Consider the following 23,948-nt stretch of genomic DNA (forward strand, 5'->3'; position numbering starts at 1 on the left):
CAGGCAAGGCCCGCCCCCCCCCACACACACTGGAGCTCTCGACCTGGACAGCAGCCCTCAGACAGAGCCTAGCGCACCCCTCCTGGCACCTGGACATGGTGACTGGGCCGCAGTGGTGCCAGAGCACCAGTGCTGCAAGCTCCACAGCCTGCCCCAGAGCCCACACGCACCCAGGCCTCCGAGTGAGCTCAGACCTGGGCCCCAGACTGGACCTGGGGACAGACCCGTGCCCTGAGCAGCACAGGACCCAGAATGAGAGCACACGGCCTGCTTGTGGGCTTCATGCCACCCTGGGGAAGGTGGGAGGAGGGGACACAGCAGCCCTGCCCAGGAGGTGGAAACACAGGAGAGAGCCACCCCATCAGTTGCGGGAACCCCAAGAGCCAGTCTGGGGGAGACACCGAGGCCCCAGGCAGGCCATCCAAGCGTGCAGTGCTTATGCAGAGAGCACAGACCTCCTCCAGGTACCCTAAGGCCCCTGAGGAAGCAGATGTGTCTCCCAGAGCAGGCGGGGCTGCCACGCAGCAGACGCAGCCGTGCCAGCACCCTCTACACCCAACACGCTTCACCTTTCTCAAAGGAAAAGCTAAAGTCACTTGCTCCTCAGCAGCAGGGACAGTCAGCTAAAAGTGCAACAGAAACATCCCTTGCAGACAGCAAAGCTCATTTTAAAGAAACAGTCCAGACAGCGCCTTCATGGCAAGGCCACAGAAGGCCCCAAAACATCGGCTGCACTCGCGGCAGAGCAGCCAGTGCAGCCCAGGAACCAGAAGAGACTGAGCTGCTGCCACGCAGACACTGGTTCCACCCATGCCAGCTCCAGCCATGCCACTGTCCTCCAGAGCCTGCACCGGGAGCCCCAGTCACTCAGCCTCCCAGACCACGGCCAGAGCCAGACCCACCGATGAGCACAGGAGAGAGAGGCAGAGACCAGAAGAGATGCTGGTGCAGCCCTCGAAGGCCCAGCTTTGGCCCAGGAAGGAGCCACTGTGTCCCCTGCCCTGCCCAGCCAGACACCTCCTCACCGTGGACTCCGTCAGGCCGCCCACAGACACGGCCAGCCCCAGCAGCACGTGGTAACGGTAGGTGGGCAGCCCAAGGAGCTGGGTGATGCGCGGGAAGGCCTGGGATGGTGCGTTCCAGTTCACAGAGGTCATGTCCAACCTGCAAGAGAGCAAGATCCTCTCAGCCGAGCTTGGGGGGCAGAGGGGGCGGTTCCTATGCCCAGTCGTACCTGGGAAGCAGTGCTTCCAGTTCCCTGCGGTGGGGTACATGGGGGACAGGGGAGCTGCCGAAGTGCAGAAGCGTCAGGAGCACGTGGGCAGCATGGGCGCGGAACCGGTCAATCTTCTCGCTCGCCTGCTGGGCCAGGCAGCACATGATGCGCTCACAGCTGCAGAGCAAGGGCACGCACTATCAGTCCATGGCCCTGAGGCCGTGTGGGCCTAAATCCGCAGCTGCGGGCCATGTCCACCCTGCCACCCTCTCCTCCTGGGACCACACAGCAGCCATGTGCCAGCACGGACAAGGTCTCTGGGAGGAAGAGTGACAGAAACAGAACAGTAAGCGGGGTGGCAGGCGAGGAGGCACAAGATAGATGGCCAACAAGAGAAGGGACCACGAAGAGAAGACAGGTCGGTCGGTGATGCCAGCCAGGAGCATCTCCACGGAGAGGTTCCACCGATGGCGGGGCCCAAGGCCTTGGCTTGGCGGCGTGGGAGGGTCAGAGAGCCACAGCAAGGACCCCCGGGTCCCTGAGCGAAGGATGGCAGCTGCTCATCAGGAGCAGCCTCAGCAAGGGGCCGAGCCCAGCAGCGCCCTGGTCTGGTCCCCAAAGCTGGCTGTCACGCATCCTGGGCTGGGGAGCCCCAAGCCTCTCCTGGGGCACCAGGTGGAAGGGGGACTATTCATAAGCCAGGAGCTGTGGGGTGACGAGGGGCTGACAGGATGGGCTGGGAAGGGGCGTGGCACTGCAGGGCGTCGGGCCAGGCTTCTGTGACACTCACACATGGGCCTCGATCAGAGCAGGCTGCGTCTGCGCCAGCAGCAGCGTCAGGTCCATCAGGCTGCTCATGGCGGCCTCGCGGACCCTGCAGGACAAGGAGATGGGAGGCAGGTCAGCGTGGGCCCCGGTTCCACCACACTCAGGCCAGTGAGCATAGGCCCCGCAGGCAGCCACTGGGACCACTGAGACCCAGGTGAGGAGAAGCACGCACAGGAGACCCACCAGCCACACGCAGGCCGGGCTCGGAGAAACCCAGACACAGGGCCGGTTCCAAAGATCGTGGGACCCCACTGCTCCACCGGGAAAGGTCAGGAGACCCAATGTGGAGCTGCGGCCCCTGCAGGGGGAGCATGCCCCTTCCCCACGATCAGCAGGAGACTCGTGGTTCACATGAGGCAACTGGACAACCCCAGCCAAGCCTGCGACCAGCACACACGGAGCAGTCCCGGCCCCAGGGAGAAGCCCACAGACACCAGGGATGGAGCTGGCACTCCTGCTGCCGAGCACCACATCCTTCCCCGGCACCAAGCCTTCTCTCCCAGAAGGCAGACAACATCCTTAGCTTCGGTTAAAGAAGATCAAGCATATGAAATTTAAAACGCAGGGCCAGCACATGCGGGCCGCACCCTGGAGCGAAAGCAGCCTTTCAGGTCTGGAGCACAGGTGCTGTCCACTGCGATCAGGATGAGATCCAGACGAGGCAGCTTAAAGCATCAGTGGAGGCAGCCCTGCCTCACGCAAACCCTGGGCAGGGCCCAGGCCAGGTTCCTGATGCGAGGACGAGGGTCATCCAAGGAAGTCACAGATGCAGGCTGACCTCAGAACCACGCTTAGGGTCAGACAACAGTGCACTGACAGTGACCCCACGCTGCCCAGCCTGTGCAGACCAGCCTCCATGCACACGACTTCAGAAGGACCACTGGAGTCTGTCCTGGGACAGGCATAGGCGCAGGGCTTGGGGGGCGCCCCAGGGGCTGCAGAGCAGTGGCACACTCCACCTACTCCCAAGGACTCTCCAGCAAGTACTGCAGGGCCATGCTGGGGGACACAGGCAGACACCTGCAGGAGCTGGTGGGGTGGGCCAGGCAGCATGCCGGCGGATGTGAAGGTGCAGCACGTGGGGGCACCTGTCTGCAAAGTGTGCTGAAAACATGAGGGAGGGATGGTGTGCACATTTCCTCCCTCGCTGATCGCCAACTCCTGAGCTGCGCAGCAGGGTGAGGCTGGGGTGGGGGTTGGGGGGTGTCTTGTTTGCGACGCGCGTGAGCAGCAGAAAAAAACTGGCCCTGAGCCCTGGCAGGCCCCCATAGGAATGGGGGAAGGCCACTCCCCAGAAGTCAGATGCACCTGAACGGCCCAAGCCATACCCCAGGATGAGGCCAGACCCCGACATACGCTGCAGCCCAAGCCCGACATCAGCTGACAGAGAAAACCATGCAACTCAAACCCCACAATTTAAGGCAACTTACAGAATGCAGTGAAAAGTTACAAAGAATACTTGAAAAATAATAAATGCCCAAATAAGAGAGAAAACAAGAGACCTAGAAATGACACAGACGTTGCAATAAATATGCAGTCTTTAAAACAACCATCTTTAAGGAAATGAGTTATGTTGAAGAAAAAAGAAGGGAAAAATGGAGAAAAATAAATGAAGAAGACAATTTCTAAAAGAATTAGAATCTCTAAGAGTCCACGTACTGCAAAACATACAATGCCGAAGTCCAGCGCTCACTGAAGGGCCCCACGTGCACGGAGGCGGCCCGAGGAGCCTCACAGCCACCATGGCCATGCGGGAGGACAGGGCAGCAATGGCCAGCCCTCGTCCTTTCTGATCTGCATCAAGAGCAGCGGCATCAGCCAAACCACCACTTCTCAGCACAGACAGAATGATCCCTGTCATCTGGGCCTGCAGGAGCAGAGGGCCTCCCACAGAGGGTGCAGGATTGCATGGACCTGCACCTCGCCACGGGCCAGAGCCCTGGATACAGAACTCTGTATCCAAGCAGGCAGGCAGCATCTCCACCACAGAACCTGGCGGCCAGGACACAGGGAACAGGACAGCAGGCGCTTCTCACTGGAAAAGACACCTGACACGGCGTGGGCTGTTGTACTAGGACAAGGAGCTTCTGGACCAAGGGGAAGGAGGCAGCTCCTTGCCCAGGTGACACTGAAGGAAAGGCCAGGGGCAGCCATGGGACATCTGCTAAGGGTCCACCGACACGGGGCAGGTCTGTCCCCATCCTCGGGGACCAGGGAGGAAGTCACCACAGGCCCTGCCAAGCCCCACCTCCCCAGTCTGGGAGGAGGCAGGGCAGCCGCAGGGAGGCCAGCCCTTTCAGTAACGAGCCCCTCCACACACTCTGTCCCCCGATGAGCTGCTGGAGGCAGGAGATGCTCTTGCTCGATGGGAGGGAAAGCAGGGGCATCAGCAACTGCAGATGAAGAAAAGCTCTCAATCAAAACCCAGTGGACGATAAAGACAAGGCAAAGCTGACAACGGTACTACAAGAGCTCAACAGCACAAGGGAAGAAGGGTCAGCAACCCCGAACAAAGATCAACAGAATCCACACAATGAAAGATGAGAAAAAAGAAAGCGGAAACACAGCTTCAGGACCTAACACATGGCAACCGCTCAGGTGTCCTGAGCGGGCGGGGCAGCAGCCGGACATCAGGCCTGGGTGGTGCACACGCAAAGCGGGAGGAGAGGGGCATCCGGCGAGGTGTCCAGGCCGGGGCAGAAGGAAGTTAAGACCCCAGCATCCCAAATGTCAGGTGACAGCCTCACTCCTTTCTTCTGCACTCAGACTGGCAAGCAGTGGGCTTCTTTCCAACCCTAATAAGAACACGCTCCAACCTCAAGCTGCGCTCGCCCCATCCGCCTCTGCTGTCTCCACCAGCATGGACAGGAGACACCTGACAAGCCCCTCCTAGCCTCCTGCACAGCATGGGTGGAAGGAGACACCCACACAGGGAGGGGACCTGGGAACCCCGATGGGGGCCTCGGGGCTGCGAGGTGGCCAAGGCAGAGGGCACAGTTGGTGCTCAGGGCCCTGCAGAACACAGGCCAAGAGGGGTCGCCCCACTCAGGTCCTGGGTCCAGGGAGAGGCTGAGGCGAGGAGCTGCCTGACCTGGACCCCGGCCCTACACAGGTGCTCTTCCCGAGATCCACACGTCTAGGACGCTCTGCTTCTACTCCTCCCCTGGGGGCTCTGCCGGAGATGGGCACTGTCGCCCAGAAACACAGGAGCCAGAGCGAGGACTTCCACATGGGACGGACCTGCAGCCCTGAGGACGGGAAGACGAGCCCAGCAGCAGTGGGGAAGGACGCCGCTCCTGGGCGGGCTGTCCCTGGACATGTGCGCCTGAGGCTGGGGTCACAGCATGAAGCCCAGCTCTCAAGGACGCTCAGTACAGCGACCGCAAATGCAAGGCCGCCCTTACCAGGCCCCCATGTCACCCCTGCTGTCTGTGGTGTAGTCTCCCATGCAGGCCAGGAGCGTGGTGTACACCTGGGCGACATTCTGTCTGCACACGGCTTCATCTGGGGCCGCCTCCACCTGCACACCCACCGTCTGGCAGATCCTGAAACGGAAACGTACATAATCCAAGCCCGCCCTTCACGGCAGTGTCCTGGCGCAGCTTCCTGAGGATGCGCAGCGCAGACCAGGCCTCCCTCCCCGACAAAGGGGGCCGCTGCGGAGAGGCAGCAGGAGGACACACGGACCCAGACACCAGGGGCTCCATCCAGGAGGCAAGGACTGCCTCCTCTCTGCTACTACTAATCCTGGTGCCGGGGTGCCCTGCGCTGGTATGTGCAGCGAGTGCTCCACCACCGCGGTGCACCCAGCCCAGACCATGTGCTGGTTTTCAAGAGTGTGAAGTGAGGTTTCATGCAACCACACCACAGGTTTAACTTTCTTCATAACTGTGCTAACACACATCTGCAACCGAGCTGGAAATGCTTCCACAGGAGTCCTCTGAAAGCGGAGAATCGAGGAAACCAGCCAGAGTGCCTGGGAGCAGGCAGCACCTCCCAATGGCTCACCTCGCAATGGCCCTCAGGCTGTCCTTCCTGGCCTCTGTGAAGCCCACGTCCTGGGGGGAGATGCGGGTGACTGCACTCAGACCTTCGAGGACCTGAGGGTGAGAGAGAAGTGGTGTCAGCTACACAGGAATAGGACTCGGCAGAGGGGTGGCCCTGGCCAGGACACAGCAGGGGCCAGGGCCCTCCAGGCAGTTCGTGCCGGCCTGTGGTGCAGAAGGGCACTCAGCCTTCGCCACTGGCCAGCCCTGGCCCCAGACCCAGACCCCACACATCCTGGCAGGCTCCCTCTGTGCCCATGGCTTAGCCCAGGGCAAGAGAAGACTAGGAGTGCTGCCTCTGCTTCTCTGCTATACGCGGCATCTCTACTGCCAGCTGCAAGGTGTTGGCCTTTAGTGGGACACAGGTGGGAGCTTAGTCAAGCAGAGCTGAGAAGGGAGCCAGGGAGAAGAGCATGTCCGGGCTGGAACAGGGACCCTGGCAGCTGGGTCACCAGGCTGAGCCTGGTGTTTTAGCTCAGAGAGGAAGTACAAGTGTTCAGTGGACGGAGGGTGACAGGGCAGGAGAGACACAAGGTCTCCAGGGCCACTGGACTCGCTTCATCCCTTGGACCTTCCCGTGAGCAGAGAACTAAGCCAGCTATCAAGACAAGTACACATGACCCCTCAGACAGAGGCAGCCAAGGACGGGTGAGCTCAAGCAATGCCAGAGAGGGGGTCGCAGCAGCAGCGATAGGGCCAGCGTGGGCAGCAGACTGGGGCATGGTGACTTGAGTATCCTTAGCAGATAAGCCCGGCTGCTCAGTGACAGACTGTGGCAGAGAAAACCAGTCTGGGCCCTTCAAGGTCACAGTGGGCCGGGTAGGCAAGGTGCCCAGGGAGCCCAGGAGGTCTGAGGACCCCACCTGGCGCACACAGGCCAACACTCAGCCCATGGCCACTCCTTCCAGGCTGCCACTGCCTCGGGGTCCAGGTAAAAATCTGAGAGCAACGGAGCCCTCGATGCCAGGGCAGAGATGCACAGCCAGGTCCTCCACCATGCCCAGGCTGGCCTCCGCCGCAGCCACAGCTGAGATGGGACACAAGCACAGAGGCAGTGTCTGCCCCCGAGGCGAGCAGTCTCTGCAGGCTCCACCCCTCCTGCACCTGAACACAGCTTTCTGGTCCACAGGAGAGACCAGGTACTGCTCCCTTCTCTGCCCAATACACATACCACACACACCTGTCAGGGCCCCTGGCCACAGGTTGCCACTCACTCTGCCATCTCCATGCCAGCCACACTCGGGCAGCCTCACCTGTCGGAGCCGGCCTCGCAAGAGGAAGGCGGGCAGGGCGCCCAGGGCCGATGCGAAGCCGCAGCGAACCATCTCCTCTGGGCTCTGGAGCTCGACGAGGTAGCGTGGGATGAGCACCTCTGCAGAAAGGAAGTGAGGGTTTGGAGAGGGACACAAGCAGGACAGTGCCCAGGAGAACACAGCGCTTCTGGCTTCTGAAGCAGACACACCTTCAAGGTGCTGCACACCAAAAGATGTACAAGGAGGATTTTTATAAGGTGGTGTTAAGGCTTTCATAAGCAGTTTTAGCCATTGTTTCCTGCTTGGGAAAATGAACTTGGATGCTTACTGTGCTCCTCACAAACAAAAGGTTCTTGGTGAGTAGAGTGGAGCAGCTTCAAGCAGACAGAGGACTCTGGGACAGGGGCACAGGCCTAACCAGCTGCACGGGCCAGGAAGAAGGGCGAGAACAGAGAGAGCCAGTGCCAACGAGGCACCTCGGCTAGGAAGAGCCTGCGGGGAGCCACAGAGCAGGGGTCAGAAAGAGGACCGGGCACCGTGGGCACCGGGGCTCAGGGCCATGAGGGAGAACTCCGGGAGCAGCGAGCCACGGGCCCTGGCAGACGCAGCTCAGGGAGGTGCAGGGTGGCCAGGCCCCTGCAAGTGCATGCTGCCTGCAAGAGACCCAGCGAGGCCCTCGCCACCACTCTGCCACAGCAGAGGGCTCCTGCAGTGCGGAGAGAACCCAGCAATGTGCCCTCCGTCCTCACCCGGACGCTCAGCTCACACACACGCTAAGTGCTCACTGATCGCTGAGGAAAAGAGCCTCCCACTACCTTGCATTACTCAAGTTTCACAACCAATAGGGAATTTCAAAATATCATTTCTTTCATTTTCAACAACAAGATGTGCTCCTCTCTTCTCAGGAAAGATAAAACATTATTCTACTCTTAAAAATAAACTAAATACAAAACAACATTATATAAAATCACCTGCTAAAAGCAAGTGTAAAATACATTAATGTATACTGTGTCAGAGATCAAATTAAAGACTAGATTTGTATTTTTGTAGCAGATTCATATTACTGCACTTGATTTCTTGCATATTTATAATTTTGGCATTTTGAATACTTTTGATAGGATTATAATGCAAGTCCTACAATATAAGTAAAAGGAATACAAGAGGCCAACAGAGCATGGGAATATGTTTTTTAATCTAAAAAACAGAACCTGTGAACTTGATCCTACAAACAAATCAACGACATCCAGAAATCAACTCCACACCAGCACAAGATCCAGGCAGCTACACACAGAAGAAGCTCACACAGGACTGACCGTCCCTACACACAGGAGGACAGAGCACATCCACCACCTGCAATGGGAAAGAATGCCTCTAATCTTGCAAAGAGGAAGGAAGGCCAATGTGCCCTGACCTGTGCAGAACACAGGCATCAGGAGTCACCGGTGCATGCAGACGGGAGAGCAGGCTATGCCGTCTGGCGCACATGCAGCAGGTACCGTGACCAGGGCCGCAGAGAGGCACTGCTGCACAGGGGCCACAGTGCCACCACGCTGCCAAGGGAACCGGAGAAGGATGTGCAAAAAGCCACCAAGGGCAGAAGCACAGAGCAGACAAACGAAACGGGAAAAGGAGGCTCGAACAATGAGGAAGGACATGGAAGACGGCGAAGGAGCTACAACAAATGTGTAACTGGAATCTCCTAAGAAGAAAACTGGAAAAAAGTTCACTTGTAAAGATAGTTTACAAGACTGCAGAAGAAATGAGCCCAGTGTGTGGTGGGATGGTACTGCTGCCTTCTGGGACATCTGCCTTGCACCAACACCCGCGAGACAAGCCGGTGAAGCCCCTGTTCAAGGTGAAGGAAACCCAGTGAACAGCCAGGCTACCCAACGGCACCAACAGCGAGAGGCCTTGGCAGGCTGCCCGGCCCAGCAGGACCCACGAGAACCTGCTGTGTAGCCAGCCTGTGGTCCTCCCAATCAACTCCAGAGCGGCCTGGGCCAGCGGCCCAGCTCCCACCCACGGTGGCCGGCACCACGCTCACTCACCCTGGACAGCAGGACTGGCCTCCCGGGGCTCCTTCTGGTAGTACTCACTGCAGAGGGCGGCCAGGGCCAGCACAGCCGAGTCCTGAAACAGGACAACGTGAATGCACCAGGCTCTACGGTGATGTCAGAGAGCACAAATCCTGTCCCAGGGCGTCTGCTCAGGTATGCGGCCCACCACTGTCTCCACACCAGCACACTGGACAGAGCCTGGCTCTCTCCTCCACCGCGCGAGGCCACCCTCTCATCTGGCATCCTTCCTGGCGGAAGTAGCAATGCAGGATGACATGCATCATGCAACGGGGGAGGGCTCGAGGTTGTGCTGCATGTGGCATGTCCAGGAGGTGTTAGGAACAGGAGCAGGTGGCGGGTGAGGACCAGCCCAAGCAGCTCAAGCCCCTCAGAACCTGATCCTAAGCCACCGGGAGCCACAACACAGCAGGCGATACTGCGCCACAGGAGCTGGTGCTGGCGTCTCCTTGGACCCCAAAGTGCCCATTCAGGGAGGACCCTGACTCCCAACTCCAGCCGCCCATGCCTACAGCCACACACTGAGACATGGGAAGTGTAGGTTCCTCCTCCTCCTCCCACTCAGGGCCAGGGACCCCTGAGCCCTCCACAGCTGCCCTGAGGAGACGGGTGGGGAGTTGGGACCCTCGTCCATGGAGGCACATCACAGAGATGTCACTTGTACAGGCCGAGAAGCAGACAGCACCAAGGTCAGTGCTGGTGTGAATCAATCACAGACATTTTTCGAAAGGAAATGTGGAGGCACTGGTCATGAGGTACTCAAATCCATCCATCCTACCGGATGATAAAGTGACTTAAGGAAAAATACAAGCCGGCTTTGGTTGTGGCACACTCTAGAGGCATGACGATCTCAAGTTCAAGTCTAGCCTGGGCAACTTAGCGAGATTCCATCTCAAAATAGAAAATAAAAATGGGCTGGGGTGCAATTCAGTGTGAAGGCCCTGAGTCCAGTCCCTAGAAGAAAAGCCAAGCCAAGCCAAGCCAAGGAAGTGGAAGACACATCCCAGTGGCCCAGAGATGCTGACACGGGTGCAGGGACAGTGGGGTCACCCTCTCCCGCACCAGTAGCCTGGCTCTGGCACTCGCACAGGAGCATCGTGAATGCATGTTCTGCTCCGAACTGAACCCCCACTGCCCAGCGGGACTCACATCCACCTGAGCAGACAGCACCCTCAGTGGAGAGGAAAGTGTTTTAAGGCAGGTATAATGCTAAAGCCAGAAACAACAGCAGGAGAAGGTACACATTCTGGGCCCAGTGGCCACACTAGGTTCCCGGTTGTCCATCATCTTGAGGGGCTGGTGGCATCTGTCGACTGTCCGGCTAGTGTTCAGGTGGGACCTGCGATGTGCACGCCCTCTGAGACAGTCAGCGAGAGCCCAGTGGCACCTCCTACCCCGTGCAGCCCAGGGATCACACCCAGCACACCTTGACCTGCTGTCTGGACTGGCTTGAGACAAGATGCAGACTTCTCAGCGTGTCGTCTATCACCCACTGCCAGGCATCTACAGAGGAAACAGGACATACGGATGAAATTAGCAACAGCACACTCAGCAGCCAAGTCTTAAGGTAAGCAGTCAGCGGGCTTGAACAAAGCTAAGAAGCCCTGCCAGGCACCCTGCAGGTGTCCAGAGTGCCACCTGGGGCCAGGTCACAGGGCCCAGGGCGGCTGCTGCAAGGCTGGGCGGTGCTGTGGCAGTGCCGGCCCCAAATGCAAGGGCCTCAGATCGGGCTCCGGGAGCGCGCTGCTCTTCACCGCTGGAAGCTGCAAGTGGCCTCTTCCTCTCAGTCTCCCTCAGCCTCCCCTGCCCACCAAGTATTCGACTCAACTATACCCACAACGGAGCTGGCAACAAACGCTTACTCTGTCCAGTTAAGTGAGACGAAAGCCTCCAGGCTAGGGGCAGAGGAGGAGGGCAGGACCCTGGTGGGTGCCAGCTCTGGCATCTGAACCACAAGGACTGGCCTCCACCATCTCGTCTGTCTTCTAGGAGAGAGAGCTGACCACGAAGGCCCAGCCTGGCCAGCACAACCACAGAGGCCAGTGCTGTGAGCATGGAGGAAAGTTCGGGGCTGGGGCTCTGGAGCCTGCAGCAAGTCAAGACGAGGTGTTCCACACAGTGAGCCTTCCTGCCATGGCCTTTCAACTCCACCCAACAGGCTTGTTTTCACTTTGGGACTTGAAGTAGCGGTGGGAAAAAATGCTACCATGGTGTCCTAGAGATAAAAAGCACTTACCGATGACTGGGTCACCTTTAAAGGGCATTCTGGAGAGTGACAGGTTCTCTATCAGGACACACACTAGGAAAAGGGAAACACCACGTTACTGTTCCACAAGTGCTGCCCCGGCCCTGAACCTCCCTGTGCCTCTGGCCACACAGCTGCATCAAGCTCCCTTCTTCCCTCCAGCTCACCAGCTGCCCCTCAGCTGGCCAGCTGCAGAACACTCAGCCCTGGCTGGATGCAGGTGTCAGGGCTCAAGGACAGACAACGTGCCCAGCCTGTCCAGTGCTCTCCCTGAGCCACAGTGCTGCCCTGGACCTAGCTTGGGCCGGGGACACGTGTCTCTGAGGAACGCACAGGTCAGGCCCAGGACAAGTCAGGCCATCAGCACAGTGACAGGAGCCATGGAAAGCATCTGCCACCGCCTGTGGCCAGACCATCTCCACAGACAAAGGACTTCCTTCTGTCACAGGCAGCCATCAGCGATCCACAGGTGGATAGGCTTCTGCTGGCCTCGGTTGCCTTTGCCTTGTACGGGCCCACAGCCTATGCCCACCACCCAAAGGGTTCACGGTGGGCTCCCAGGGCACCCTTCCAGCCTGGCACCCACACAGGCACCATGGGCTCTGCTGTTCTCCTCGGCTGAGCCCACCCTGCCTGCCCTCTGCACAGGCTCTGGGGAGCATGACACAGGTGCTCTGCTGGGCCTGCTGTGCTCTGCGTGGGGCCACTGCCTCCTCTCTGCTCCAAAACGGGAAGCGCCAGCCACAGCACAGGCCCGTTGTTCCAGCCAGTCCTGAGAGCCCTCAGTTCCACCTCCTGGGTGGCCGGCTTTCTCCCAGCACTGGGCCCTGCAGGGTGACGGTGCCAGGCTCTATCCCACCCATGCCCAGGCTCCACACAACTCTACACCGCCACACAGACAACTTGGGACTCTCAGCAGCCCTGCTGGGGGTGCCAAGCCTCCGAGCCATCACCACAGGCCATGAAGCACGGGGAGGGGACCTCTCAGCCAGGACAGGAGCTGCTTTCCAGGGCTGCCGAGCAGCCTGGGTGGCACCCACAGCTCTGATCACCCCAACAAGGGTCACGCCCAGTGCACCGTGTGCATCCATCAACCAGAACCTCAACCTGGTGACCTGTGCAGCCAGCCCTGACCAGGCACCCTGGGAGCAACCCCCAAGAAGCCCATGAGCTCCCAGTTTCTAGCAGGCACAACTAAACAGACTTCAGGAAGTCTAGACATCCACCTCAGTATCGTGAGCTCCCTGCAGACAATGTATACTCTGGAAATCATTCTCTGTACCAGAGCTATTTTAATTTAAACACTGCATCAGAGAGGAAGAAATGAGTCCACAGAGCTTGTCGTCTCACAGGGAGAGAGGGGCACCTCTGCTCACCACACTCAAGAGCAGAGCCACCCGCCCAGCTATTCGAGTGGGTCCAGACCTGGGAGCAGAGAACTCAGTCACACACAGGAGCAGCATGGGGAGCCGGCCAGGCAAGAGCGTGGGGCCTCCTGCCCAAGGAGGCTGCCTGCTGCCTGGCACCACAGATGAGCCCTGCCCAAAATGCTACCATGTTAGAGGAGTGACATGAGAGCCACGGGACATCTCTCCTCCAAGACTGGAATAAGGGCCCTCCGACCTACCTGCTTGTCTCATGAGCTGTCCTCCAAGGCCCCTGAAAAATCAGTGAGAATGTTCAGGGTTAAAATCTCTCACTCCATGAAACCACAAGAAACATCTTCACCAGGTAACTTCAGGTGCCAAGAAACACTGGAGCCCTGGTGGCAAACTTAGAGCACACATGTTGTGTTTTGAGACAGAAGATGTTAATGTACGAGTTTAGAAATAGTGCAGCATGCAGCACATGGAGCAGGTCACCGCACGAGCAGCGTGTGTGAATCTCAAGACCACAGGCTCCAGCAAAGACAGACTTGGAAGGCCACCACGCCCTGTACAAAACACTGGACAAGGCAACATGCAGAGAAGACACGCGCCCAGGACCTCCAGGCCAAGGACTCCCACACCCTTGATCCCCAAGCTAAGTGACCATCACACCGCTTCAAAAAAAATGAACAGAGGACACAATGGCCAGGATGGCCCCAGGCTGAGCCCAGGACTCAGCTATGCTAAGCACAACCCAGCCCAGCAGCTTATGCCCATGGAAGAACTTCAGCTTGTGGAGCTTACCTGTAGAGGTGACGGCCAGAAAGCTAGAGAGAAAGAACTGAAGTTAGTTATCCAGGTAGTTAGGATTTGGGGGCGGGGGGGGGGGGGGTTTAGCAGGGATCGAACTTGGGACCTTGTGCTTGCACAGCCAGCACCAGAACCACTGAGCTAAATCCCCACCCCTAGCTGGGATTTTTAAAGTAACACAGTCAGTGGGTAACATCCGTGACCATCAACAGGGACAGTGACAGAGTGACAGGACTGGGTGCCCAGGCCCAGGAAGTCCAGGGCAGAGGCCCCTCTCTATTAGGCCCTCATTAAGTTCTTCAGGTGAGTTATCTCAGAGGGGAACCGAGGCACAGAGAGAGAAGAAAGAGCCAGGACTGACTCTCCTGTCTCCACAGAGCCCTCAGCCAGAGCCCGTCGTGCCCAGAGGACTGTGATGCTGCTCTTTCTTCAAACCAAAAGCACTGCACAGTATTGTCGTGGCCACTTCAGCTCAGACCTACCGAGTGCTACACACTGCCACAAACCCCACCAAACCCTTTAAACGGATTCTTTAATTCTCACAAAAACTGAAGAAAGTGGTCCTGTTAACACCTTACTTCATAGGAACAGGACTGATCAGCCCCACTTTCTCAGCTGCTGCATGGGGCTAACCTACGCCTTGGGACTGGACAGGACACAGGAACCCTCCAAGCGAGAAACATAGGCAGACTGGACAATGGCTTTGCCATGGTCATAAAGCTAACGGCATGAACAGGATGAGGACTGGAGGCCAAGTGGCCCTCACTGTATGGAGGCATAAGTCTTAAGGAATAGAAAACATGCCTGGCGATGTGGCACATGCCTGTAATGCCAGCGCTCGGGAGGCTGAGGCAGGGGGATCTCAAGTTCAAGGCCAGCCTGGAACATACTGAGACCCCGCCTCAAAAAAAAACACCAAAATAAATCAAGGCTAGAAAGCTCGTTTTGGAACAAGAAACAGTGAAACCATATCAGTCCTTAGGAATTATTTTGGGATGTTCCTGTTGCTAGATCTGCAGTTCAAATTTTACCGTGAGTCACTGAAGGTGTTGAGACTCAAACTCAGAAAACGCACATATCTTCTCCCAAAGAAATACACACGCACAATTCTGGATTTCACTGCAGGAGACTTGAGCCCCGGCCATGGATGAGTGCAAGGCCTTTGCCCAACCATAGGGATGGACGCCCTCTTGAGGACAACCCTGGCCCTCCACAGGGAGGTGGGTCCCTGAAGTGCAGCACGGCTCTCCTGCACTCCACAGGCTGTGCCACGCCCTCGACCTGGCAGCCTGGCCACACGAAGGAGCAGTCCGCGTGTGCCTTTCCAGATGGCCCCAGGCCCCCATACTCCAGGCTGCAGAGTATGGCAAGGAAGAGGCCCGCCCCACCACCGTGGCACTAGATCACCCCACTGCGCCCCGGGCTGAATGTGAACAGCAGCTCCTGGGGTTGAGGAAGGTGGGCAGACCCCGTGGAAGGGCACGCATGGTAGGGGCACACACAAACCTGCTGGTGGATCTGCTTCAGGCCCTGCACCGCCTTCTCATCCAGGTAGTCTGTGACGGGCCTGCAGAGGGTCAAACGCAGCACTGAGGCCTCACCAAGGAGCAGAAAGTTCCCACGGCCCCAGGCGCTCCTGCGTCGGCTCACAGCAGGTGGGCCGCAGGGCGCTGCTGACTGCAGCCAGGGTGCTGAGCACAGAGAGGACCCTGCACCAGGACACATCCCCACGGGGCGAGGAGAAGAGCCCACACACAGGGGACCTCCATGTCCTCGGGGCTCCCTCACGAGTGGCTGCTGTGGGTGGCTGCTGGCGCACCTGCCTTCCTCCTGGAGGCTGCAACCTTCCTGTGCCACCAGCCCTGGAGAATTCCCGGGCATCCCTGTGTCATTGCCAGGGAATGACATGTGCCCCTGTGACCGACCCCAAGAGAATGAGACTCCGCCATAAGTCTCAACCCACACCAGTGCCTACTTCACCCACAGCGCTGCAGCTATGCACTATGCTCTGGGGCTGGCGGGTGGGACAGGGTGACATAAAGGATAGTTCGTCTCAACCTGGAGACCAGGAGCCAGGTCACAGGCAGCACAGTGTGTCCCTGAGGTCTCACTTTGAGAGGAGCTCAATGGAAAGAAAAGGAAGAAAATGAAGCAGCTCTTGGAACACCCGGTCCCCCTGGGCTGCCATGGCCTGGGGACTGCTTCACTGTCATTCCTACAACCACAGCCACCCAGGAAGTCCCCTCAGGAAACTCCACACTGCATCCTCCAGGACCGCAGGTCTTTAAAAAGTGACACATGAGTGAGGATGCGGAGCACATGAGCCATGCAGACCACCTGGCCTCACCGTCCGACGCATCACCTCCCACAGGGTGGGATGAGACAAGGGATGCTGCATGGCCCCACTGAGGGATGTGTGGGTGGTCCTGGCCCTGACAAAGCTCAGAGGAAAGCGTGGGACCTAAAGACCGCAATTCTCCTGTACCTGAGATCACTGTAACCTTGAGGGCACCCACAGCCAACATCACCTTGACCCCACGGCCTCCCACAGACCCGAGGGGCAATACCCCTACCTGCCCCTCTGTGCTGCCAGCTTGTACAGGGCGTAGGTGACCTCAGCACAGGCAAGAATGGCGCCGTGCCGCGTGTGCAGATCTGGACTCGGCACCATCAACAGCAGGGCAGGGAGCACTGCAAGACACGAGTGGCGTCTCCTCAGACACTCATTTGAGTCAGATGTGACTCTACCAGTCAGAATAGGTGCAGACTCTTCCCCAGTGCAAAGAAGCAAATGCAGACCGCATCATGCTTCGCTGAAGTGGCCGCCACACAAGGCAGACTCTGAATCTGAGGTTGGGCTGGGCTCCAGACAGACACCAGCAGACCTGCTGACTTGCCAGCTTGGGTTCCCGGAAACAGACACGGCTCCTACATCTGCACCCTGCGGCCTATGCAGGCACCTCCAAAACACTCCCAGGGACACACCCCATCCACCCGCACACCCTCCCCAACTAAGTCCAGCAAGAGAAACACGATGTCACCTTCGGCCCATGTCTCTCTGCAGTGTGTGTGTGTGCAGGGGCCACAGTCCAGCAGGCACACCTACCATGAGTGGCAAAGTACTCAGGTGCTTGTGGGGCCAGCTTGTGCAGTGCCTTGGCCGACAGTTCTCGGATAGTCCTGGGCAGGAGAAATCACAGGTCAAAAGAGGCATCTGTCCACCCACATTCACAACAGCAGGAGGTGGGAGCTATGCAGACATCAAAGGACACACAGATGAACGAAACATGGCAGACACATGAAGGGAATGTTCTCCAGCCTCCAAAAGGAAGAAGATCCCAGTGTCTGCAGTCAGTGGAGGGGCTGCATGTGTGGGAGAGAAACCGACAGGGTCTCTGCCCCCAGAGAGCGCTAGGCACCCCGCTGCAGGCAGGCCCAGGCAGAGCTCCTTAGGGAAGCCCACAGCCAGCCCGAATGACAGCAGACTGATGCCAGAAGCGCCCAGCTGGGAGGCCCCGCCCAGGCCGCACGGGTGGCTACTCCAAGTGATGGCCATCAGTGAGTACCTTCAAGGCTGTGGTCCTCAGAGAAGCTGAACATTCCCCACGGGCCATGAAGAACCTCCTGCACACAGCATGCCCTTCAGAGCAGACATCCTGACAACACTGCTCCTGTCTCAGGCCTTTGCTTGTGCCTTGGAGCTCCGCCCTGGTCTACCCAGGAGCAGCTGATCTGCCGGCCCAGGGCACAGCAACAGCACGACACTGCTTTGTGTGCTCTGAACTGCACACATAGCTTTCTTCTCTGAGGAGACGCATTTACCTTCCTAGAAGATGCTAAGATGCCCTAAGCTGCTACTATAGTTATAAAAGCAGCCACAGAAGCCCGCTCGGCTCTGCGGAGACCACACAGAAACCAGGCAGTGGCAGGTGGAACAGAATTGGGGGCAAGGCAGCTTCAGCCCCCAGGTCATGGCCTCCTCAGTCGCATGCTGACTCCAGGCCTTTGCAAGGGAGCACGGCCCTCCCTGCACATGCACCCAACCAGGGCTGCCAGAGCAGCTGGAGACAGACCCCTAACCAGTGGGCCAAGGAAGAGGCTGGGTGGGACTCCACTACTTCACAGGAGCAATTTTAAACTGACATCTACTATGAGAAGAGGCACTCCCATCTCATCTGCTCCATTTCATCTCTCCTTCAGAAAACAAGGGTCCTGAGGACCACAACCTACCCGTCCCAGTGGCTGACTTTCTTGGCGATCAGGTGGTCAATCATTGGCTGGGTGTACTCGGGGAAGCCGGCAATGGACACGCTGAAAGAAACAAGACCGAGAGGCATGAGCATGTGGAGGTGCTGGAGCCCTACACGCTACACGTGAACAGAGCAGAGGCCCACACAAACCGTCTGGCTACTTCTTCTAAATTAAGACACTTCCCAGATGATCTGCCATTCCCTCCCTACACAGCTACCAAGAGGAAGGAAAGGCTGACCCACACAGGCCAGGCACGGGCACAGGCAGCTGGGCACAGGCACCACAGAGGGCACCTGCCACCGCCACCAGGAAGCTGCCACCATGCAAGCCATCTTGCAAGGCCATGACCTCTGCAGCCAAAATCAAGTGTACACTATTTTATTCCCTTCCATACAAAAGTCTCAAGGGTCCGTGGGAACCCATGGGCGACGACGGCGTGTTCACCACCCTGGCAGCCACCTGAGGCTTCGTGGGCACTGACCTGGGATGAACTTAGCAAGCCATACATTTTCTGTACAGGTACCGGGGTCAGTTATGCTTCAGCTACGGCTACTGAAGTATTAAAGAAATGAAGAGGCAAGCCTTAGACTGGGAAGAAAAAGACCTTGGAATACACAAAAATAACAAAGAACTTATTTATAAATACATGAAGAAGATAAACCCAAATGAAAACCTTGCCTAGATTTTTACAGAAACATTACCAAAAAGATAAACAGAAGGCCAGTAAGCACCAGACAGATATCCACCCAGCCATCAGGAGGAGTGAGGAAACTGCTGTGCCCACCACGGCCAAAAGCTTGAGACAATGACAGCACCAGGGTCAGGAGGCCGCAGAGCCCAAGCCACAGGCCACCATCAGCTGGGCAGTTTCTCACACAGTTAAATGTGCAGACACTCCCTGTTAAGCCATTACCTAAGAGAAATGCAAACACACCCCCACATAAAGACTTCCAAATAAATTTTCACAAAAGATAAAAATTCAAGAAAGCCAAACTACTAACCAACAGGTGAGTGGCATGGTCACAGCCAGCACACCCCATAGCAACAAAGAGGCCACTCAACAGCACAGGTGGATCTGCAGCCACTGTACAGGCAGGAAGTGTCCAGACCTCAAAAAAGCATGTTCTCCTGACTACACTTCTCAGAGCCAGAGAGCAGGCAGAGGGGCCGCCCAGTGCTGGGCAGGGCGAACTGCAAGGTGGTGGAAAGCCCAGGTCCCCAGGCAGGTGTAGGCTCCAGGTGCGCTCCTAGTCAGCACCTGCTGAGCCACACAGCACACAGCTCAGTGGGTGGAGCACAAACAACACCTGAAAATACAAGTTAGAGGGCAGCTCAGTGGGCCCAGCACTGTAGGAAAATAAAGTTATATCTCTTGGAAATAATATGGGAAGCTTAAAAATTAACCTCCACACCCAATGATAAATATAAATGTATTGTATACTTAAAATGTACCAATAAAAGAATATAAGGAAAAAAAAACACCTCCGAGTGGGTAGGCCTTCCAAATCATGACTGAAACCCAGAGCCACAGAGGACACTCACAGTTTCAAACATAAACCCCCAACAAATAGCCAGGGAATGTGCCAGGGAAATGTGCCACAAATGTGCCAGGGAAAACATCAAAAAATCAAGTCAAAGGGCCGGGGATTTAGCTCAGTGGTTCCACCACCTGTCTTGCTAACGCAAGGACCCGAGTTCAATTCCTGGTACCCAAAAAAAAAAAGATACGAACAAGAAAAAAATCAAGTCAAGGCAAATAACAAACCCAGAAAATGTACCTGCAATGGTCCCACCTTGGATTCTTTAAAAGACTCGGGTTCTTCTGAACCAACACAGACATCATGGTCTCGAGCAAAGTCCTCACAACCACACACTTGGCCCCTGAGGCTGCTCACAGCCACCTTCCTGCAGGAAGGGAAGGCACAGGGCTGCACGGCTGCTCTGCAGCCTGTGTTGGGGGTCTGCCACCACTGTCCAGGACTAGGAGGGGCCTCTCAGAAGCACTGCTGGACAGCCTCTGTGGACAGAGATCACATGAACTGGGAAACTCAAAGCATAAACACACTCTGGTCAGAATTCCAATGGGTGATCCTTTCAGACATGCAGAAACGCACTGCATACTGTCTAGCAAAGACTGGATGGAGCCTGTTGCCCTGAAGGGTTGCAGAGATCACCCTGCCTGATGTGGACAGGACAGGCTCCCAGACGCAGGCAAAGAAAACCTGCACCTCGAGTTTTCTACTGAATGGCTCCTGACCATGGCGATACACACTGAGCACACACATGCCGAGTGTGACTCTCCAGAACAAGACACTGGGACAGGGCAGGAGACGGGGAGGAGACAGATGTGGCCTTTCCCGGCAAGCTGTCAGAGTGTCCATGTTGCCAAAGAACCAGGCCTTGCAGCAGCACACAGGCCATCTGCTCACCTGAGTGCCCTGGAGAGTGTGGCGAGGTACAAGACCCCGAAGAGCAGGCAGGCGACCACAGCCACAGACCAGGAAGTAGATGGACACCAGGCCACTTGGCAGGAGGCAGCTGGGAACCTGGCCATGTGGCAGGAAATGGGTAGAGACCCAGCTGCCTGTGCCCCAGCCCTGGCTCCACCAGCAGCAGCACTGATTTGGGGAGGAGTCCTACCTCACCTGCTCACAGGGTCCTGGAGGCCAGCTGAACCAAGGAGTGCCCACTAGGGGGCAGAAGGACATGCAGACCGAGAGAGACTTGGAGGCATGCTATGAGGGGTATGGGGAGACAGCATGATGGGGGTGAGATGTCTCATAGGTCCTGGTGAGAGGCTTGGGCCTCCCACAGCAAACCGAGAGGGGATGTGATCCCACTGGCAGCCGTCACGCTTGGGAGCTGTCCTCTAGAGCAACGGCTGTGGCACCCCTCCCCAGATCTGAGCTGCTGCTATCACTTCTAAGGAGCAGCCAAAGACCACGTCTGACCAATCAGAGTGGGAACAGAGCCCAATGCTGATTCCCCAAGACCCCCCAAACTCCAATGGGCCATGACCCACATGGCTGCCCCTCCTGAGGACTCCTCCAAAGCAGCAGCAGTCACACTGCAACTGCACCATTTTCATGGAAACGAGGACCTGTCGATTAAGAAGCCGCCTCTCCCGGTGCAGCCGAGCTGTCATCACAGCAGCAGTCCTAGACACATAAAACATGGATCCATTCCGATGACCCTGCCCTCTCTGCCATTGCTCCATAGCTCTCAAATAGGGCTGAAAGCCACGCTCCCTCACACCCCTTGGGTCACTCCACCACCCACTGCTGCACACATGCCAGGACGTCTCACTCAGGTGGTCCCACTGCCTACCTGTGATTCTTATCTCAGGGATAGAGGGCTGAGTGGGCTGCACTCAGGAGCTGCTGACAGTAGGGGCTATTAGCCCCTAAGAGCTCCAGAGAGTGGGGGGCTGTGAAGAGCCAAGAGTGGCAGAGACCTGTGCTGACCTGCAGAGGAGCCCCAGAGAGGCACCGGAAGCTGCCAGGAGAACTCCTAGAAATCGCCAAGGGGACTACAAGCTTCACTTGCTGAGGAGCTGACAAGGTGGCTAGGAGTCCCCAAGAGCTGTAAGACCAAGAGGTGTAACACAGAGCTGAGCCACTGGCACTCAAAGCTCAGAGGTGTATGTAACACTGGGGACCAAGAGCCGCTGGCACTCAAAGGTGGGAGCCACTAATATCAAGGGAGCTGCACTTTGCCAATTTGGTTTTTTGGTCTGTTTTGGTTTGGCTTGGTTTTGCTTTTGCTTTTGCTTTTTTGAGACAGGGTCTTGCTAGCCCAGGTGGGCCTCAATACAGTGATCCTCCTGCCTCAGCCTCTCAAGTGCTGAGATTATAGGCATGCACCACCACACCTGACATTTTGCCAATTTGTGATTTATATCCAAACTGAGCAAAACAACTCTCAGCCAACTGGTGACACAGGGTAACAGGGCAGAGCATGGACAGGGCAGAGAGCTGTGGAGCAGTTAGCAGGCAGCTTCTGCAGGTGTCCAGAACAATGAGGGCTGGAGGCCAGGGGCGGCAAGAGGACCTGCAACAAGGCACACGCGAAGCCTACTAGAATGTCCAGGTGGCCCAACTAAATCATCCAGTGCTGTGGGAACAAGAAAAGCAAGACATAGTGGACAGAACGCAGTTGTCAGTGAGTCAGGAGACAGAAGGGGACAGGTGCTCCACTTAGCAGTCACCTTGATCTGTGCTAAGTTCCTACATAATAAGCAGTTTTAAAATTTGTATTCAAGGATGAAGATGTTGGAAATCAGTTAAGAAAATCTGTAAGAGCAAGAAGAGAACCCACTGAAGTCCTATAACTGAAAACAGAAAGACAGCCAGGTAAGTGGACACCTGCCTGGCACTGAGAGGTCACATCACAGGTACCCAACGTCCCCAGCCGGTGAAAGGACACTTCATGGGACATCCACTGAGCTCTGCCGCTGGGCAATGACCAGCAGGATCCTCAGGGACTCGGTAACACCGTGAACTGATGCCATGGGGCAAAGGGAAAAAGCCAGACATAGCTTGCTGCCACCCATTCACAGGAAGCCCAGACAACAGGTGAGGCAAGGCCATCACAGGCCACCCCTGGAGGAAGGACGCTGACCACGTGGACCATGTGGTGGCCACTGTACCGCAGACTCAGCCAGACCCACCTTACACCAAACTGCACACCCAAAGTTGGTGATTTTACTATACGCAAGCTACATGAAAGGAAACATATGTACAAATAAAGCTTTCTTAAAAAAAGGTTTTGAGCCGGGGATTTAGCTCAGTGGTTCTGCCGCCTGCCCCGCGAGCAGAAGGTACCCAAAAAAAAAAAAAAAAAAAGGTTTTGATAGAGGAGCATGTAGGACACTGAAAGGACACACCACAGACCAGGAGAAGACATGGCCAGGCATCTCAGAGGAACTGCATTCAGAAGATGGGAAGGTCCTCAAATGCTCAGAAGAAAACCACCAGCCCAGTAAAGACACAGATAAGAGCCTGCTAGATACCCACGCAAAGGGTGAGCTGCTTCACACAGCCACAGCGTGGCTGACAGTACACATGGATCTCACCATACACCAGGGAGGACGCAGGCCCCGGACCATGCACATCTCCACAAGGGAACACCTGCCACCAGGGGAGAAGCACACAGCACCAGCCAGGGCACAGGCCACTCTCATGTGGGTGCAGGGAGAAGGCGGGACAAGCACAGTGGACATGCAACTCCATCTACACAAACCTGTGTGCCCAGGCCCACCAAGAGCAGCATTTGTAGGCACAGACACCCCTGTGCTGCCTGGGCTGTGGTGACAGGTACAGGTCTGTACTCACAGAGACTTACCAACATGCACCATCTCCCATCACCACCAACACTTGGCGAAGGTGAGGGCAGAGACGTGGTGGAGAAAACTGCAGGGGTCTCCCTGTGTCTTCCTGAGGGTCTTCAGTAAGCCTGAACACCCAGTATCCAGAGGAACCCCCACTGCTCTGGCAGCACGGCTCTGTGCCCCAGAGGGAGCAACAAAGCCCCAAACAGCATGAGCAGAGCACAGTGCCCAGCCTCCCCAGCACCCACCAGGCACCGCCCCCTCAGCCTGCTGTGCTGTACAGCACAGCACCCTGACAACCCCCAGCCCAGTGGGCCCGGTCACCCCACTCCTCCGTCTCTAGTCACCAGAGAGTGGCCTTGAGCCCAGCTACATGGAGACCACAGGATGGCTCAGGCTTCTCGCTCAAGCCCCTCCACCTGGGTGTGGCCCCACACTGGCTTCCTCAGCAGGTGCCCTCCTGCCACCCTCTCCCAGTCCAGGCTCAAGACAGGACCACAGGGGACAGGCCCTAGTCAAGAAACCCAC

At 57.1% G+C, this 23,948-nt stretch overlaps 1 protein-coding gene across 3 annotated transcripts in view; it reads right to left on the bottom strand.

Moving 5' to 3' along the window:
• Positions 1-23,948, bottom strand: part of Tbcd (tubulin folding cofactor D) — a 150,125-nt gene that overhangs the window by 11,503 nt on the left and 114,674 nt on the right. For all 3 annotated transcript variants that reach the window (XM_013078115.3, XM_004861054.4, XM_021241301.2), the window contains 15 exons: positions 18,071-18,151; positions 16,947-17,020; positions 16,414-16,531; positions 15,347-15,407; positions 13,835-13,857; positions 13,291-13,322; positions 11,655-11,717; positions 10,845-10,921; positions 9,392-9,473; positions 7,344-7,462; positions 6,053-6,144; positions 5,449-5,589; positions 2,007-2,090; positions 1,235-1,393; positions 1,026-1,164 (listed from right to left, as the gene is read on the bottom strand). In XM_013078115.3, the coding sequence (XP_012933569.2) occupies positions 1,026-1,164; positions 1,235-1,393; positions 2,007-2,090; positions 5,449-5,589; positions 6,053-6,144; positions 7,344-7,462; positions 9,392-9,473; positions 10,845-10,921; positions 11,655-11,717; positions 13,291-13,322; positions 13,835-13,857; positions 15,347-15,407; positions 16,414-16,531; positions 16,947-17,020; positions 18,071-18,151 (1,345 nt within the window). The remainder of the gene's footprint in view (positions 1-1,025; positions 1,165-1,234; positions 1,394-2,006; positions 2,091-5,448; positions 5,590-6,052; positions 6,145-7,343; positions 7,463-9,391; positions 9,474-10,844; positions 10,922-11,654; positions 11,718-13,290; positions 13,323-13,834; positions 13,858-15,346; positions 15,408-16,413; positions 16,532-16,946; positions 17,021-18,070; positions 18,152-23,948) is intronic.

Source organism: Heterocephalus glaber, unplaced genomic scaffold, assembly GCF_053883595.1.
Source record: "Heterocephalus glaber isolate CG9 unplaced genomic scaffold, H.glaber_assembly_v1.0 deba00000937, whole genome shotgun sequence".
NCBI classification, from domain to species: domain Eukaryota; kingdom Metazoa; phylum Chordata; class Mammalia; order Rodentia; family Bathyergidae; genus Heterocephalus; species Heterocephalus glaber.